The sequence below is a fragment of the Ambystoma mexicanum genome, chromosome 10, assembly GCF_040938575.1.
Source record: "Ambystoma mexicanum isolate Mex_15411 chromosome 10, UKY_AmexF1_1, whole genome shotgun sequence".
In the NCBI taxonomy this organism is placed as follows: Eukaryota; Metazoa; Chordata; class Amphibia; order Caudata; family Ambystomatidae; genus Ambystoma; species Ambystoma mexicanum.
Window position 1 is genome coordinate 99308224 of NC_090932.1, and position 17711 is coordinate 99325934.

Genomic DNA, 17711 nt, shown 5'->3' on the forward strand with positions numbered 1-17711 from the left:
ATCCCTTTGGTTAACTGATGCAGTGATTGATACATCAGCGGGCTGGGTTGGTTTTAGCGGTACGACGTCCTTTCATCGTCTGCCTTTTCATCCCCAGGCTTTTCAAAGTTCACATTCCAACGAATGTGCTCATCGAATTTTTTAGGGGGGCGGGGAGTGGGAAAGGACAGATAAGGGTTTGGGTGGGTGGTCAATGGTTAAAAATAAGTGTGGGAGTGGTGTTTGGGGGGTGCCCCCCACCCCAAAAAAAAGCCTGGGGATGTAATGGCAGGCGATGTAATGACATGGAACCGTTTTAGCGTAGTTAGCTGGGCAGCCTGCCCACCACAACGTCTCCATGGTCACGCCACCAATGGGTTTCAGGCACCCGTGCTTTGTTTGTCACTGATTCAGTATGCTGGCAGCTCTCGTTCAGAGCAGTTCTAAACTTTGCAGGCTGCAAAGCTCTTTTCAGCTCCGCTTCTAGCCTGTGTTATGCTCTCAGTGGGCCTCCCCAACTGGAACATGCACCTAGCACCCGGCTTGGTGTGTCCTCTCTTAATCCGCCTCGTCACAGTGAAATTGAGGTTTGTCCTTAAAGAGGCAAGATTCTGTTTCTTGATCAAGGTATAGTCTCCTGTATGCCATAATGGGGAACGGCTGAAGGAGTTCCTTAGGGGTACGGGGCTCTTTGTCCCCAAAAGGAGAAAGAGTCTTCCATTGAGGTCCCACTTGCCCAGACCCATTGGGAGGATCTTGCAGAGCGGACTCGCCACCTTAGCCGCAAAGGGGGAGGCTCCCCGCTGGGGAGAAGGGACGAATTCTCTTGATTGGTCACACTAGACAGTGTCCTCCTGTTCACTAGAAAAGGACTGCTCTCAATCTGTCCACAGGGCTGATGCTAAAAATCAATCTTAACACTTACCATCTGACTACACATGTGTTCTTATATAGCGCTTTATGCCAGATTCCTCCCATTTCCAAGTGCTGTAACAACAAGTGTTACTACCCCCAATGTAATGGTATCCAACTTATTGACCTGGGACGAATGAATCACTGAGTCAGCCTTGCCGAAGGATTCAAATTTACCACGGGCATGCTGGCCCATTTCAAACATGAGCATTTGACTTGTGAGTTGTTAACCTGGAGATCACCCTAATTTGAAAGACTTCAACCAACATACAAACCTGCATCTCCTTTTGCCCAGCCTAGATGCAGAAGGATACACTAGAGAGGGGTTAAAAGAGGTTGAAATTGCTGAATCTGTAAAGGCAGGCAGTACCGTTCATGCATACAGCATGATACCAAACAGCGTTTAAGCATTTATTTGGAAATGATCATCACATAATGCCATGCAGAATAACATACTTCCTATATTTCAGAGGTGAAAGAACTCAAGAGACATTTCTGTTAGGCAAGATTGTATGCAGTACCCTTTGGGTGCACTACAATAACCCTGACCACCTGGCAATAGGGACCCAGCCTTTGGTATAAGTCTGAACTGCACAGGTTGGTAGTGTGGTCGAGCAGCCAGGCTTATCTCAAGACTTAGATGGGGACTGTCAATTTAAGCAAACATGAATGGGCCATTCTAAAGTCACCCATGTGTTACTAACATCACTTACCTCATAATTAACTTTTTTGAATGAATGCAAGAATCAAAATTGCTGAATAATTGCTTTTTTTAGAATATGTTTTACGATGTTGAGATTTGCAAATGTGACCAAATTGTCTGTTTTATGATTTATGATCAGAATAAATACATGATCTATTTTTGTGAAATTTGAGCCTTCCATCTCTTTATATATTTGTTAAAAGAAAGATGGTTATACAAGTAGATGTGGACTGAGACCTAGTTCTGTCTGCTCTGGTGTGTACATCGAAAGGTAGCTCTGTGGGATTCCTCTATGTTCATTATCTCAAGAGGGGTTGATGTGAGCAGTAATGTTGCAACACAGAGCTTCACAGTACAGTTAGGCAAATAAACACTTATGCTCAAGGTTTCTTGATAAAAAAAGTATTAATTTATTTCACAGTGAGTTATATAAGCCTTCTACAGAAAGGGAGCAAATATTTAACACTTAAATATACTTCAAAACACACTTAGTTACCCTAAATCAGATGATACCCATTGGGGATGGCACACACACTTCCTACACCCTCGGATGACTTAAATAGCTAGGACACTGTTGGCATTGATTTATCACTGGTACATTTAAAGCCAATACGGAGTTTGGTGAAAAAGATAGAATAGAGGAGTAAAACAAAGGTTAACAAATAATTCAGAAACCGGTAAGTACTTTTTTAAACCTTCTAATGCAGAGTAAATTAACCCTTTTCTGGGGGAAAGGTCAAAGCACAAAGTCAGAGGTAAAGAGGAGTCTCTCAGGGAGCCAGGACAGCCAATGTTAATTGCACAATGACAAGGGGAGCTGAAGATCTTTGTAGGTAGGTAAAAAGTCTTGAACAATGTTTTTAGAAATGTTTGTAGAAAATAGAACACTTGAAGGGCCACAAGCTGGGAGGCTTATGAGGGGCAGAGCTTTAGCAACTCTGCAAGTTAACCAAGACAGGTCTCAACTGAAAGAAAGTAAGGCTACACAACAAGAAATGGTTCCAGCTGGCTTCTGTTCCTGTACAGCTCTGCAGATCCTGTTCCTGAGCCTCAGTCGTGGGGACAAGAGGGAGGACGGCTGGGGACTGCTGCTCTGCAATGGGACGGTCAGCGGCAGCAATGGGCAAACTTCAATTCAGCGGTTCTTCTGTGTTTCAGCTCCTTGCGTCTGACAGCAAATAGCAACACTGTGGTTCTCAGATACCACTTCAGACTTTCCTTGCTTCTGGGGTCCAGCACTCTGTTGAGGTGGCTCAGGCTTGGTCAGTCCTGAAACAGGGAGGTCTGGAGGATCTTCCTAGCACTCGGGTCCGAACTTAAAAGCAACACACACAATCTGGTGTTCCACTCCCTGGCTCTTCGGTTTCAGCAGCAGTGGAAAGACAACCAGCTTCGAGAGGATGTCCAGACGGGCTTACTTTGGAGTTGATTGGTCCCACCAACTCAAGGGGAGAAGTCGTCCTTGCAGGGCTTCTCTAGTCGAGGCGAATTCAGAGCTTCAGCACAGCAGCAGGGCTTCCCCGGGCAAACCAACAGACCAGGAGTTGCAGCAGGCGTCTCTTCAAAGTTCTTCTTCTGATTTCTTCTTCCAGTGGTCGACTCTGCCTTTCAAGCCAAAAAGCCTAGTCTTTTATGCAGGTTTCTCCCATTCATCATTCCAGCCTAGCTGTCAATAACACAGCAGGGTGACTGTCCTTGCCGGACAGCCAGCCGGCCAGTCACCTTTGGGTGCATTCCTCTAACCAAGGGGATTAAGCACAGGGAGTTTCGGGCACCTCCCTTACTTTCTGCCCCTGCCAGACATACAGTAGCCAGAGGCGGGCTTCACTCGTGAATCCCGCCAAAGAAATCAAACAAAGGGACCAAACCTGGTTTAGCCCGCAGGGTAAATCTCAAGAAGGACCCTCCTGACCAGAAATGGCAAAAAAAGACGACCGGGCCATTTTGACGAAATGGGCATCCATGGGTGCATTACCGTGGCTGAGAACGCAACATTCGGTAAAAACACAAAATGGTAGTAAAAAGTAAACCACTGCCACCAGCCATTAATCGTCGGAAGGTTAACATGAAAATGTTACATGAGAAACTAAACAAAAGGGATACTAAGAAACCCCTCCAGCACCCTATGATAAGTTAGTGTGTGCTGGGTCTAAAAAGTTACCAAAATGTAAGTAAAGTCAATTTCACTTCACTACTCTTGGAAACGGTAGTTTTACCAAGAGAAGGTATTTAAAACTTTGGGATATCCAAGAGACTTCCCTGTGCCATTGCACTGAAGGTGCTGTGCGTCACAATGTAAGGATGATGCCTATGGAGTTTATCAGACTCCAAAGTTCAAAGAAACACAGAACACACATAGAATTTAAAGTACAAAGTCCCAACATTCAGCAAAAGAGCTGGGGTCTCTAAGGTGGGAGGAATTTAGCACTAAATTGAAAATTCTCCCTAACAGTCCTTCAGACTATCGGTACTGGAAAACGATATTTCTCTTTTGTCTTAACCATTTAGGTAATGTTTAAACAATGAACACAGCATCTTACTATGCAGTGGGGATACTTTTGTATCACCATAGTTTTTTTTTTTACACTTGGGATTTTTGGTTACTTTTATATGTGCCTAAAGACAAGCTGGTGGCAGCAAGCCCATTTTTACCTTTTTTTGTCGCATCTCTAGTCTGATAATCTCGCCTAAAATGGCTGTGCCACGAGATGTTCACTTGTTCTTTGGCCATATTGTTGATTGGCCTTCTTCCTGCCTTGCCAGGCAGGTCAGCCCATATAAGGTTATGCACTTGCCTGAGAGAGCGAGAGCGTGTGCGTGTAAAAATAACTGTCTGGTCCACTCCACATTCGTGGTGCCATGAAGTGTCCTGAAGAGGTCTGCCTTAGTGCTTTCATTATTGGCAAGGGTTGCACTCTGCTCTTGGAACCACCGGAACAAGCCCTGCACCTGCAGCTCCTAGGAACCTCTCACTGAAACCAACCACTGGAAATCAACTCCAGCGACCCCCAGTCGACCCATTCAGTCTTCTGGGAAAATCTGAGGCAAGGGGAGGGGGGGCTTAGAGGGGTAAGTAAACTTGTAGCATTTGTCCCCCCTGTTCTCCTTAGAATAAACATGAGGTATTCCATTCCACTGCTTTTTGACCATCGAGTCTGAAGAAGTTGTACCTGAACGATAGAACAACATTTTTATCTAGGCTTGGTCCCCTATTTTCACTCTACACGTGTCCTCTTGCTGCCATCATAACCTCTTTCAATCTTTCCCACCACTTCAACATGGATGACACTCAGCTCTTTCTATTCTTCTCTTCTTTCCGTCTCAGATTCACAATACCCTTTCTTCCTGTCTTTTGGCCATTCAATTTTGGATGGCTGATCATGCATGGTTTTAAATTCCTCTAAAACCAAAGTTCTTTTCTTTCTTGCCTCCACTAACCCCTCCCGCCCCCCAAATCCAGTATCCATCTCCTTTCCCTCTTTTCACCTGCTAATCTCCTCTTCCTCTTGCAATTCTTTTTTTAACCTTTATTTTTGGTTTTATGACAGTAACAATGACAAATCACAACAATGCACAGCGTGATGGCCAATCCCCCCCAGCCCTCCCCTGTAACTTGGACAGAAAGTTTCTCATCCGTCTTGCAATTACACTCCAACCTGTGTTTAGCAGTCGAAAAGAAATCTTGAACCAAAAAGGAGAAAAATCAGCAGTATCCCACCAAGATTTAGTTCAATGTCATTAGCAAGTGATTAATATATGGTCCCCATATGTCTGGAGGTCATGCATGTAGAGGTAGAATTCTGACGAAAGTTGGCTCCATAATCGGGACAGTACGGTACATCTTGGAGCCATAGTTGCAATGTGGGTGGGCAAACTTTCCCCCAGGTTATATCTATATGTCTCTGTGCGAGTGCCAGCAGTAGTCCAGCCAGGTCCTTGGTGTACCCAGCATCGCCACTCTTGGGCTGTGCTCCAGTTCTATCATCACTGAGACCTTGTCTAGTACTTCTGTCCAGAATTGGCCAATTGTCGGGCACTCCCAAGCTAGATGAAGAAATCCCGCTGGGGATTCGCCACATCTCTCACAGGCCGCTGATATGGACGGGGGTTTTTTGTGAAGTCTGGCTAGTGTATGGTATACTTGATGGAAAACATTAAAATGAATTAGCTTGTATCTGGAGTTTAGGGAAACCCTTTGTGTCTGCCACAGTATGTATGCCCGCTCACCCTCTGTAATTGTACCCCCAAGTGCCCCTTCCCATCTTTCTTTTGGGATTGTCAGCTTGTTTGTGGTGCTTGTTAGTAGGTCTTTATAGATAATGGATGCCAGCCTGCTTTCTCCTTGCGTTTGAATTACCCCGTGTAGGAATTTCTATGTGCGTGGTTATGCCGGAAATGAAGGGAATAATGATTTGAATGTGTGTCGGAAATATATAAATACGTCTAAGGGCTGAGTCAGCACCCTGTTCCCGTGCTTGCTGCATCGTCAAGATACTTCATTCCATAAACAGATTGTCTAGTGCGTCTATCCCTAGTTTGTCTGTCCACTGGAGGCATACCCTCTCGGCTGCAGGAGGTATCCCCTGGATAAACCTAGCCAAGAGGAGGGGTGAGAATCTAACCGTGATATTACTTTTCCCTGCAATTCTTTTCCATATTTCATACGTGATCACCACTACATTTAGTGTCCTTGGCAGTACCTGGATTTCCCCTATAATGGCTCCCCGCAGGAGATTGGGGGATATCAGGGCCCGTTCAATTTGGACGTGGGGACGGATAAATCGGGTGGCATACCAGTGTCCCAGGAATTGAGCTCATGCGGCCCAGTAGTAGCGTTGTAGGTCAGGTAGCGCTAGTCCTCCCTTTCTTATTGGTTCAACAAGAATCTTGTGAGCCCCTCTAACTGGTTTGCCTGCCCATATAAACTCTAGGATTAGGCTGCGCGAGCGCCGGAAGAAGCTCCCTGATAATTGCAGCAGGATGTTGACGAACAGGTACAAGATCTTGGGCAATATGACCATTTTCACTATTGAGACCCGACCCCACAGTGTGAGTGGAAGGTGTTGCCATCTTGATATTTTGTTGCGAAGTATTTCTATCGTCTTCCCGTAATTGTCTCGGAAGAGTTCTTCGCGATTCCTCGACAGTTTAACTCCCAAATACCCGACTCCTGTGGACACCCATCCAAACTCAAATTCGTCCATAAACTCTAAAGTTTCTGCCGTTAAGGGGAATACCATTGATTTACGATTGATTTTTCGCCCTGAAAAGACCGCAAACATGGGCACTTCCCTCATCACTGGGTTCAGATTCGTCACTGGGTCACCGATGAAGAGGTCCACATCATTGGTATATAGTGACGAGATCAGTTTATGGGGTCCTAGGGTGAGTCCTTTTTCCATTTGTCTAGCTCTGAGGCCCGCAGCAAGTGGTTCCATCGCAAGGGCGCACAGCAGGGCCAACAGAGGGCAGCCCTGTCTGGTCCCTCTTTTTAATTCTACATGTGCGGACTCTGCTTTCCCTAGTATAATACTAGCTAAGGGGTTCTTGTAAAGGAGTGAGATCATTTTCAAGAAATATTCCCTAAGGCCTAGTTTCTGTAATACTGCAAATAGGTATGGCCATTCGACAGAGTAGAAGGCTTTTTCTGCATCTAAAAGGACTGCCACTGCCTGGGTTGATGGGTCTAACACCTCCATGATACCGAAGAGCCGTCGAACACCGAATTACGTATTCCGCCCGGGTATGAACTCTGCCTGTTCTGCTATTACCAGTCCTGGCATCAGTGGAAGCAATAGTTTATTTCGGATCTTGGCGAGAATTTTATTACCGACATTTATTAGTGAAACCGGTCTGTACAAGGCACATTCTTCAGGGAGTTTCCTAGGTTTTTGGAGCAAAATGTTAGCTTTGCGTAATGTAGGGGGTAGGCATTCTTTCCCAAGTGCCGCTTCATATACCGATAGCGGGATTGGTGCGAGGGTTGTGGCGAATGCTTTGTCAAATTCCCCAGTCATCCAGTCGGGTCCCGGCAATTAGGACCACAGCAGTTCTTTTATTCCCTCCGGTATTTCTTCAAGAGTAATCGGTTTATTCAGGGACTCATGTCTCCCTCAACCCAATACAATTCGGTCTCCTCTAAGTAATCCCGTAGTGCTACAAGGTCGTTCTGGGACCTGGAGCTGTAGAGGTCCTGGTAAAATGTGCAAAACCTTTCCACGATCTCACCTTCGGTGTGAACACATTTTTTCTTGGGGGTCACGGACACATTCTACGTGTGAGGGCCGTCTGTGAGCGGCTAACAGCCTTGCCAGGAGAGCCCCTGGCTTCTGGCCTTCGCCATACTGGCAAACATGATGGCCTTGTGCTAGGAGCTGGACTTCACGGTCGGCGCTGACCCTCAATATGTCTATTTCTTCTCCGAGTAGGGCCAGGGTTTGAGGACTTCTGTGTTCGGTATATACCCTGTGCAGTTCTTTAAGCCGGGTCTCGTTCTCCGCAAGTTCTTTTCTAATAATTTTCAGGATTCCATTTTCTTTGGCCATGCATATCCCCCGGGTGTAGCATTTTAACATTTCCCAAAGGGTCGCACTCGATGACATGGACTCTTGGTTAGTTGTAAGAAACGACCTAATCTCCGCTAGAAGTTCTTGGGCGAACACCGAATCATTGAGTGCTACTGGTTTAAATCTTCAACTGTAGCCCCACCGCTTCCTATCTGTGGGTATGCACTCCAAAGTGACTGGGGAGTGATCGTAGAGCGTTCTTGGGAGTATCTTGCTTTCGCCCCAGCAGAACCTCCCCTCTCGGGACACCAGTAAATAATCCAGCCTGGAGCTGGTACCATGAACCCAGGAGAGATAGGTGAACTCTCGAGTGTCTATGTGGCTGAGTCTCCACGCATCAATTAGGTTATAGGCTCTGCAAATGTCTTGCACTTGAAGGCCCGCCTTGGTAAGGGTGCTGGTGGTAATGTGGGATTTTTCCCATTTCGGGTCTAGGGTGGTGTTCAGGTCTCCGCCCAATATGATCGTGGCTGTGTCAAACTCTGCTAAGTGTCTCATCACCCAGTCAAATGCATTGGTGCTATCAATATTTGGACAGTATGTGTTTTCCAAGACTACCACACTCCCCTCCAGCACCCCATGTACCAGTAGCGCTCTGCCTGCCTCATCCCTAGCCACTGACAGCAATCAAAACTTTACTGTCCTACTTATCAGTATGGGCACTCCCCTGGCGTAGGATGAAAAGGAATGGTATCTGTGGCAACCCCAGTTGGTGGCCCATCATCCTTCGGAGGAGGGGAGAAGGTGGGTCTCTTGTATTAAGGTGATGTCAACATTATGTCTTTTAAAGGTATTGAGATATTCTCTGAGTTTTAGTTGGGTTATTCCCCCCTCTAATGTTCCATGTTGCTAACTTGAATGTCCTTGGTTCACACTATGTTTGTACAGAGTATATTCATCTTTCTTAGCTCCCGCTTTACTAGTGCATGCATGTCTTCCTTGTTTTCTGGAGTCTAACATTGGAGTCCGTCGGTGGGGACTAGGCCCATGCCTAGCGCATTCTCTTTTAAGGTACCCTTCCCAAACTCTATGTGTACTGCTCGATTTAACTTGCAATGGAGTTTCCCACCCTGTCCCCACCCCCCCAAATGGGCAACCCCCAACCCACCCGTCAGTTGTACCCTCCCCCAAACCAATAACTTTTGAACACTGCTGAGCTAGGGGTGCTGGTGCCCAGTCAAGTCTGCTGGCTCCCATCAAATGTTGTGCCTGGTTACGTCTAGGGGTGCTAATCAAGCAATTCAACATTTTGGTAAAATACTTGAGGTGAACTAGTGTGCCTGTCGCCTTCATGGTGTGAGGTGTACGACTTGTCCCCAAGTTCGTCACGTACCATGATTCCGCTTGCAATCTTGGGGTTTACTAAGACTATTCTTTCCTTTATATACCACATCTTGCATTCCTGCAGAGCACAGCTTTTTAATATTCATATAGCGAGACCTTTCATGCAACCAACCTCCTAATTCCCTCCCTCATCTTCTCTAGACTCTTCAATTGCTCCTCCTTGCTCTTTGGAGTTCCAATCCATCTAGAACGCTTCGATAAGGCTTTGATTTTCCTTGCCTGCCCGTGACTGTAGCACTCCTGCTCTTTCCGCTCTGCACTGGCTTTCTTTTCATTTCATTCATTCTCCTGTGTCTTGTTTCTAAATCGTGCTATAATCACCCCTGCTTAATATCTTTTCACTTTTATCTTTGTACTCGTTCTCTTCACTCACAATCTTTATTCTTAGTCCCCTGTGTGCCCAGACCCGCTTCCAATCCTTTACTCTCCTATCCCCCCACTCTCCATTGGAATGCATTCCAATTGGCTCTTCGCTCTCTCCCCTCCTACCTTCTGTTCCGAACTCACCGCAAAGAACATCCATCTTCTTAGCCTTTATTGGTTTTCTTTCATTTTGACATTTGTTCTACCGTTTTAATGTTTTACAGTGCTTTGGCGTAAAGTGCTATATAAATACAAATACAATGCAAAATGCAAATCACTTACCTTCTTTTGTTAAGTTATTAAATGCTTTTCTAAGAACTTATGGTGACAGTATATAGGTTTATAATTGAGTGTTGTGCAATAATGTCATCTGCTTCTTTTATTTTCTAGTGTGTGTTTTGGGCCTAGAATAAATATACTATTTTTGTACCTACCTGTCAAAATTCAATTATTGTGTGCTTCACTATGTGGACTCATTGTGGACACTGGACCCCACTCACAATGTACTGGGAATATCTTAGACTGCTCTCCTCTGCTACCCCGACTGGCTTTTGGCTAGCCTCTCAGAGTGACCCTGTTCACTATAATTAGGGTGGCCTCCTAAAATCGGTCTACCAGGTCAGATTCTAAAAATCTATCTTAATAATTTGTATAGGACAACGCGTGTTTTCTATGTCTGCTATCAGAGCAACCAAACCTTGCATTCAAATATGTGTGTGACTGGGAGAGCTCCTGCCTGGAGCATCAAGGAAAAGCTGTATATGTGTGCAGAAAGAAATTAAAGCACTGGCAGCAACACAACAGGCCTCCAATCAACCGTAGAGGTTGAGCTGGCACACATGCTCAATCTCTGCTCTTTCTATTGAGACTCTACAAGATGGAACAAGTGAAAAGGAGTTTTACTGAACAAAATGCCCTACTACTGGAACTGGAATGCATCGGTTCGAGACAGTTAATCCACTAATAAGGTTCCTCTGCCACTACCAATTAGAGCCAGGTTTTCTGCAAAATGGGTCATTATGCAGGACCATGGGCGAGCGGGTGTGGGGGAATAAGAATCATATCTAACTGCCCAAAACACACATTTTGTGATCCTCCAATATCTGCAGAGAGGCCATTAAGTCATGCTTAATACAATGGGGGCACTGACAAAGATCTACTCTTGAAGCATTGAGTGGGTGGATCCTACACCATTAGTACCAACTCCTTGAGAAATGGATTTGAGACTAAAGCAGAAGACAAGACAGGAACTACAGAATTTTCACAAGGACACATTTTACCAGTCAGAGCAGCAAGCTGTTAAAACCTCATAAATGGTGTACAATCCAAGATGTCTTAAAATATGATTGTGATGATTCTCTTACATAGTCAAAAAAATGGTCATAGGTGCTTCTCTGCGAGAATGAACAGGTCTAAATGACCTGTTCTTTTGTAAGGACCCACTCGAAAGTCTGCAACCACACTTTAGCTCATTGTACCTTTCACAGAAGGGAAATATCCATTTGCATACCAGTCTTTGTCCCGCCCACAGTCCAGCACCGAAATGCTATGGCACGTCTCTTCAACAAGGCTGAAACATGGGTCTGTGGATCCTGTTGGTACTCTTGTTCAGAAGTGAATTGCCATAGCATTTTGGTGCGGACTGCCCATATGGGTGGGACAAAGACTGTTAGGACTTTTTAATTTCTTACCTGGCGAGAGAGAGAGACCTTTTCCCCACTCATGTATTTTTCTGTGATTTGGACTCTGTTTCTCTTTGGACTTTGGAGTCTGACAAACTCCATAGGCATCATCTTTACATTGTGTCACACAGCACCTTCAGTGCAGTGGCATAGGGAAGTCTCTTTAGATTTCCCAAAGGTTTCACTACCTTCTCTTGGATAGCTACTGTTTCCAAGAGCAGTAAAGAAAAATAGACTTTACTTACAAATTGTAACTTTCTAGACCCAGCACACAATATTTTAAAATAGGGTGCTGGAGGGGTTACTTAGTATACCCTTTTTCTAGTTTCTCATGTAACATTCGTATGTTACACTTTCTACAATTAATGGATGGTGGCAGTCAGTGGTTTACTTTTAACTACCATTGAGTGTTTTTACTGCAGGCTGCGTTCGCAGCTGCAGTATAGCACCCAAGGGTGCCCATTTTGTCAAAATGGCCTCAGTCTTCTTTTTTCGCCATTTCTTGCTGGAAAGGTCCTTCTTGAGATTTACTCTGCGTGCCAAACCAGGGTTGGTCCCTTTGTTAGTTTTGTCTTTGGCAGGGTTCAGAAGTGGAGCCCGCCTCTGGCTCCAGTATGTCTGGCAGGGGCAGGAAGTGAGGGAGGCGCCCAAAACTCCCTGTGCTCAATCCCCTTGGTTAAAAGAATGCACCCAAAGGTTATGGGCCGGCTGGCTGTCTGGAAAGGACAGCCACCCTGCTGTGTGAATGACAGCTAGGCTGGAATGAATGGTAGAAACCTGCATAAAAAGGCGAGGCTTTTTGGCTTGGAAGGCAGAGTCGACCACTGGACGAAGGTATCCGAAGAACAACTTGAAAGAGACGCCTGCTGCAACTCCTGGACCGTTGGTTTGCCCAGTGAAGCCCTGCTGCTGTGCTGAATCTCCGAATTTGTTTCGACTAGAGAAGCACTGCAAGGACGACTTCTCCCCTTCAGTTGGTGGGACCAATCAACTCCAAAGTGAACTCGTCTGGACATCCTCTCTGTGAGCTGGCTGTACTTCCTTGCTACTCCAGGAACCAAAATGTGCCAGGGAGAGGAACACCAGATTGGAGTGCATCACTTTTAAGACAGACCCGTTCGGAAGGAAGATTCCCCCGGACTCCCTTGAAGCAGGACTGACCAAGCCTGAGCCACCTCAACAGAGTGCTGGACCCCAGATGCGAGGAAAGTCCAGAGTGGTATCCGTGAGACCGCAGTGGTGCTATTTGCAGAGACGCGAGGAGATGAAACCGCAAACTGCTGCTGGATTGAAGTTTGTCCTTTGCTGCTGCTGACCGGCCCATTGCAGTGCAGGAGTTCCCAGATGTCCTCCCTCTTGTCCCCACGACAGAGGCCCAGGAACAAAAAGATATGCAGAGCTGCACAGGAACAGAAGCCAGCTGGAACAATTTCTTCTAACCAAAGGTACTGTAAGGTTTGAGAGGAGTTGCCTCTTGTTGTTGTAGCCCTACTTGATCTCAGTTGAGACTTGTCTTGGTTGCTTCTGTAGAGTTGCTTACAGCTTCTTTACCTCACAAGCCTAAACAGCTTATGGCCCTACATTTATTTAACTTTTTCTACAAAACGTAACACATTTTGCAAGACTTTTCTTACCTATAACAAGTGCTTCAGCTCACCTAGACATTTGCTCAATTGACATTGGCTGGCCTGGCTCCCTGAGTAACTCTTCTTTCCTCTGACATTGTGTTTACCTGTCCTTCCACGAACGGGTTAACTTACTTTGAATTGGGGGTTCAAAAGTACATACCCGCTTCAGAATAATTGTGTGATCTCTTATTTTATTCTACAACCCTTTTCTTTGACATGCTTTCCAGTATTACTCTAATGCACCAGCAATATATTAATGTCCACAGTGTCCTAGCTATTTAAGTCACCTGAGGGTGTAGGACGTGTCTGTGTGCCACCCCCAATGAGTATTTGCTGATTTAGAGAAACTAAGAGTGTGTATTTTGGAGTGTATTTGTGTGTTACGTATATGTTGCCCCTTCTGAAGAAGGCTTAATCTGACTGTTAAATTATTGTTTAATCAGGAAACCTGGAGTATAAGTGTTTGTTTGGATACTTGTCACTGTGAATCTCTGTGTTACCCCCCCTACTGCTCACATTGACCCCTCTTCAGATAAGCCTGGCTGCTCAGCCACACTACCAACCTGTGCAGTACAGACTTATACCAAAAGTTGGATTCCTATTGCCAGGAGGTCAAGGTTGGTGTATTGCACCCATAGGGTACTGCTTCAAATCTTGCCTAACAAAGACTGATATGCAAAGGGGTATTTACCTTCTGTGAAAGGTACAGCAAGCTTAAGTGTGGCTGCAAACTCTTGTGTTGGTACCTTCCCAAAGGACAGGTCATTTAGTTGCGTTTGTTCTCGCAGAGGGGCCCCTATGACTATTTATTCTCTCACATTGTAACTGAAAATGTTTGACTTCTTGCTATGCAAGCGCTATGCTGACTGATTGTGCAAAGCAACAATTCAGCTGAAGGTTTGAACAAAGCAATCCAGGAGTCAGTGCGTACATATTATGCTTTTTGGTGGTAAAACAAACAGGTAGACAAGATCACAGGCATGGATAAATTATGTGGCATCTCCCTCAACGTATGAACAACTTGGAAACTGCCATGCACTTCAGCAAGTCCATGGATTTCAACAATGGCACCAATGTAGTCCAAGTATTTCAGGTACCCACGGCTGTATTAAAATAACTTGTTCTTGGGATAACCCTGTACCTAACTGTTGAACCCTTCCAGAAGCACAACTAAATGGTTACAACTAACAGCAAATCACGTTGATAAAAAAAGTGAGACCACATTATTACCACAGTTCTCTCAAGAAATGGTCTCCCCAAAATAGAACCTTCTTGCTATTAGAACTTCTTACAAGGCCGAGCGATAGCACCTGAGACACACTGTACATTGATTAATACCAAGAGCTCACCTTGTTCCACAAAGAGTATTTAACAGAAATCAAGATGACAAAATCATTAAGGGCAAGATCTTGAGAAAGGAGAGATTGCAACTCTTTAAATCAGTTTCTACAGTTGCCAGTTCTCCATCAATGCAGTTTTCATCAAAATATCAAGAATTAAGAGCAAAGGAAACAAATGGTTCACCTTTCCGTCCTGTCAGGATGACTCCGTGTTGACTGCAGTTTTTCTCGGTCCTGCGATAAACTTAGCGTTTCCGGCCTTCGTAGTTCATCTGTATCTCTATAAACATTTATGGAAAAACAAAAAACATGCGATACGTGAAATACTAATGTAAAAATAAAGATAACATGCAGGGTATAATACTTGTAAAATGAGGTGCAGACTCTACACAAGAGCTCCTGGTCACTGTTAGCACCCTTATTTTTCCAAAACAGATACCCCAGACATCAGAGACGTGTTTTCATTATTACTACTGGTGAAGGGTTCACAGTAGCCAATCTCAGTGGACCTGTAAAGGTTTCACACAAAAGTCTGAACTTAAATCTCTCTTGGTAAAAAGGACAAGCTGTTAGGCTAACTAAGAACACATGGGGTTTTCTGAAATGTTCCATTACAAACAACAAGAGCTTGACAAGCAAAAGATTGCCCACATGGGAAAGTACAGAAGAACAAGTTACTTACCAACTGGTAACGTTTTTTGACTGGATGTTCCTCCAACGTATTCCACATCTTTTACATGTAAAGTCCACAGCTGTGTTACTTCAGAAATTTTTTCGGCAGAGGGAGTCCTGCGTCGATGGTGTCGGGTCGATGTCCCTCGAAGGCCTCCGTCGAGGGCGACGTCTCTGGATGTTATAAATAGGACGCACGGCGCCCTTAGCCTCAGTTTGTGTTTTTTCCTCCATAACATGTGACATGCTCGTACACAATGCCTGCTTGACTGAACATAGCCTTGAGGGAACGCAGGCTGCAATAGCATAGGAAATTCTTCAGAGGGGCAGGCTGGGAGGGCAATGTGGAGGAACATCCAGTTGAAAGAACGTTACCAGTTGTGTCTTCCACATCTTTGACAGACTCCCAAAGCAGTACCAGAAAATGGAGGAGAGAAAAGAATTTAGAATACCCAATCAGATGGCAGAATAAAGAAACGGTTTACCAAAGGCCATATCTTGACCATGGAGCGTATCCAGGGAGTAATGTTTCACAAAGGTGTGGATAGAAGCCCATGTCGCTGCGTCACAAATATTCCTAATAGGAAATCCCTGCTGCAGGGCTGTGGAAGTAGCTATGCCCCTAGTGGAATGAGCTCACAACCCTTCAGGAGGGTCCTTGCCCACCAATCTGTAACATTCAGTAATGGTGAGGATAATCGACCTGGACAAGGACTGTTTGATAACAGCCTGGCCCAATCGGTGTCCAGCGTACCCCACAAAGAGTTGATTGTCCACTCTGACCCTTGACATCCTAGAAATATAAAAGCTGAGCTCTCCTAGGGTCCAACCTTACCAGGATGAGGAGGAGGAGGAGGAGGAGGATAGAAAGCAGGAAGTACCACTTTCTGGCTTAAATGAAACTCAGACACTACCTTAGGTAGAAAGGAAGGACGTACCTTCAGTACAACCCTATCCTTGTGGGACACAGTAAAGGGCGGCTTAGATGAAAGTGCCTGCAATTCACTCACTCTGCGAGCGGATGTAACCGCAACCAAGAAAACTGCCTTGAAAGACAACAGTTTCAAATGACAAAGAGTGCAAAGGTTCAAATGGAGCACCCATCAGGAATTTCAAGACCAAATTCAGATCCCAAACTTGAACCTGAAACGGGGATGGCGGGAACACATTAGTGACCCCTTTTAGAAACTGGGAAATCCAAGGAATCTTAAAATAAGAACATTCTTCTGACAAGCCCTTGAAGATAGACAGCACCGCCAGGTAACCTTTAATGGTACCTACTTGAAAGCCCCTGTGGGCCAAAGAAAGCAATAAAGACAGAACCATGGGAATGGAACACTGAAAAGGAGCGACATCTTGTCCTCTGCACCAGTCGCAAAACTTACATCAACGGTACAGGGATTTGGTTGCCGGCCGCCTGGCCAAAAGCAACACCTCCATCACGTCATCCGGGTGGTCCCAATCCTTATATCCCAACCTTTCAGATACCAAGCGTGAAGGTTGAGAGTCTTGACCTCTGGATGGAGAACCTGACGCCTACCCTTACAATTCATTAAAAAGTAGAGCAAATGATATACAATTTATAAAAAATAAAATACTATTCAAGTACATCATCATGCATCATCCGAAAGTACACCTGATGTTTGTTGTTCGTCAATTAGGCTCTTGTTTCGATGATTACAATTTACTCTGAATTGATGTTTTTTCCATCAGTCCCAAACCATATAAAAAATTTAGAATTGCATTTCTGATTGACTTCAGTTTTGCACTAGTTACATTGCGATAACCCTCGAACAAAGATTTAAAGATCAGGATTCTCTGCGGGAGCAATGTTATACACTCAGTACATAGATGTTTCAATGTTTTGGAGGTGGTCTTGCAAAATCGACATGTAATTCATTCATTGATTACATTCTTCGTCTGAATAGAACTTCGTGTGTTGGCCAAATGTTTAAGCGAAAGCGCAGATAATCATCTCTCTGACGTGAGTTAGGAAACATAGTTAAATAGATTTCGCATAGGCCGTACCGTTTCATTGCAAAAGGATTATCAATAAATGTATGGTATTTGGAGCATGCACTCCTTGTTTGTATCCAATCATATTCCCATAGGTGTTTTTGGCCTTATCTGGATTTTCATGCAACAAATGATATGCCTATGTCACTGATAAATTTCTGCGCTTTCCCTCTCCAAATGATTGGAAAAGTATCTGTTGAGGTTAACAGGTAAGTTGCAACGATACTCAATAAGGTAGTGTTATTAAAAGCCATTGTACATTTCAGATAGAGTGAACATATGTTCCATTTATGAAAGGCGTGAAGGGATAACCGACCCAATTCATGCCCGAGTATGCATATAGGTTCGGATAATGTCAAGTTCAGGATCCGTTTACAATAGCACCCCTCTATTGTTGCCCAGTAGTCATAGGTTTGTTCATAAATGCCTCGGTTCCATACTTAGTGACCAGAATACATTTCTGTTTGTAATAAGTAATGATGGGTATTAGTGAACATTTACAATAT

At 44.8% G+C, this 17711-nt stretch overlaps 1 protein-coding gene across 6 annotated transcripts in view; it reads right to left on the reverse strand.

Annotated features, from left to right (window-relative positions):
- Nucleotides 1-17711, reverse strand: part of LRCH3 (leucine rich repeats and calponin homology domain containing 3) — a 1351362-nt gene that overhangs the window by 486688 nt on the left and 846963 nt on the right. For all 6 annotated transcript variants that reach the window (XM_069617579.1, XM_069617576.1, XM_069617577.1 and 3 more), the window contains exon 11: nt 14702-14797. In XM_069617579.1, coding sequence (XP_069473680.1) covers nt 14702-14797 — 96 coding nt within the window. The remainder of the gene's footprint in view (nt 1-14701; nt 14798-17711) is intronic.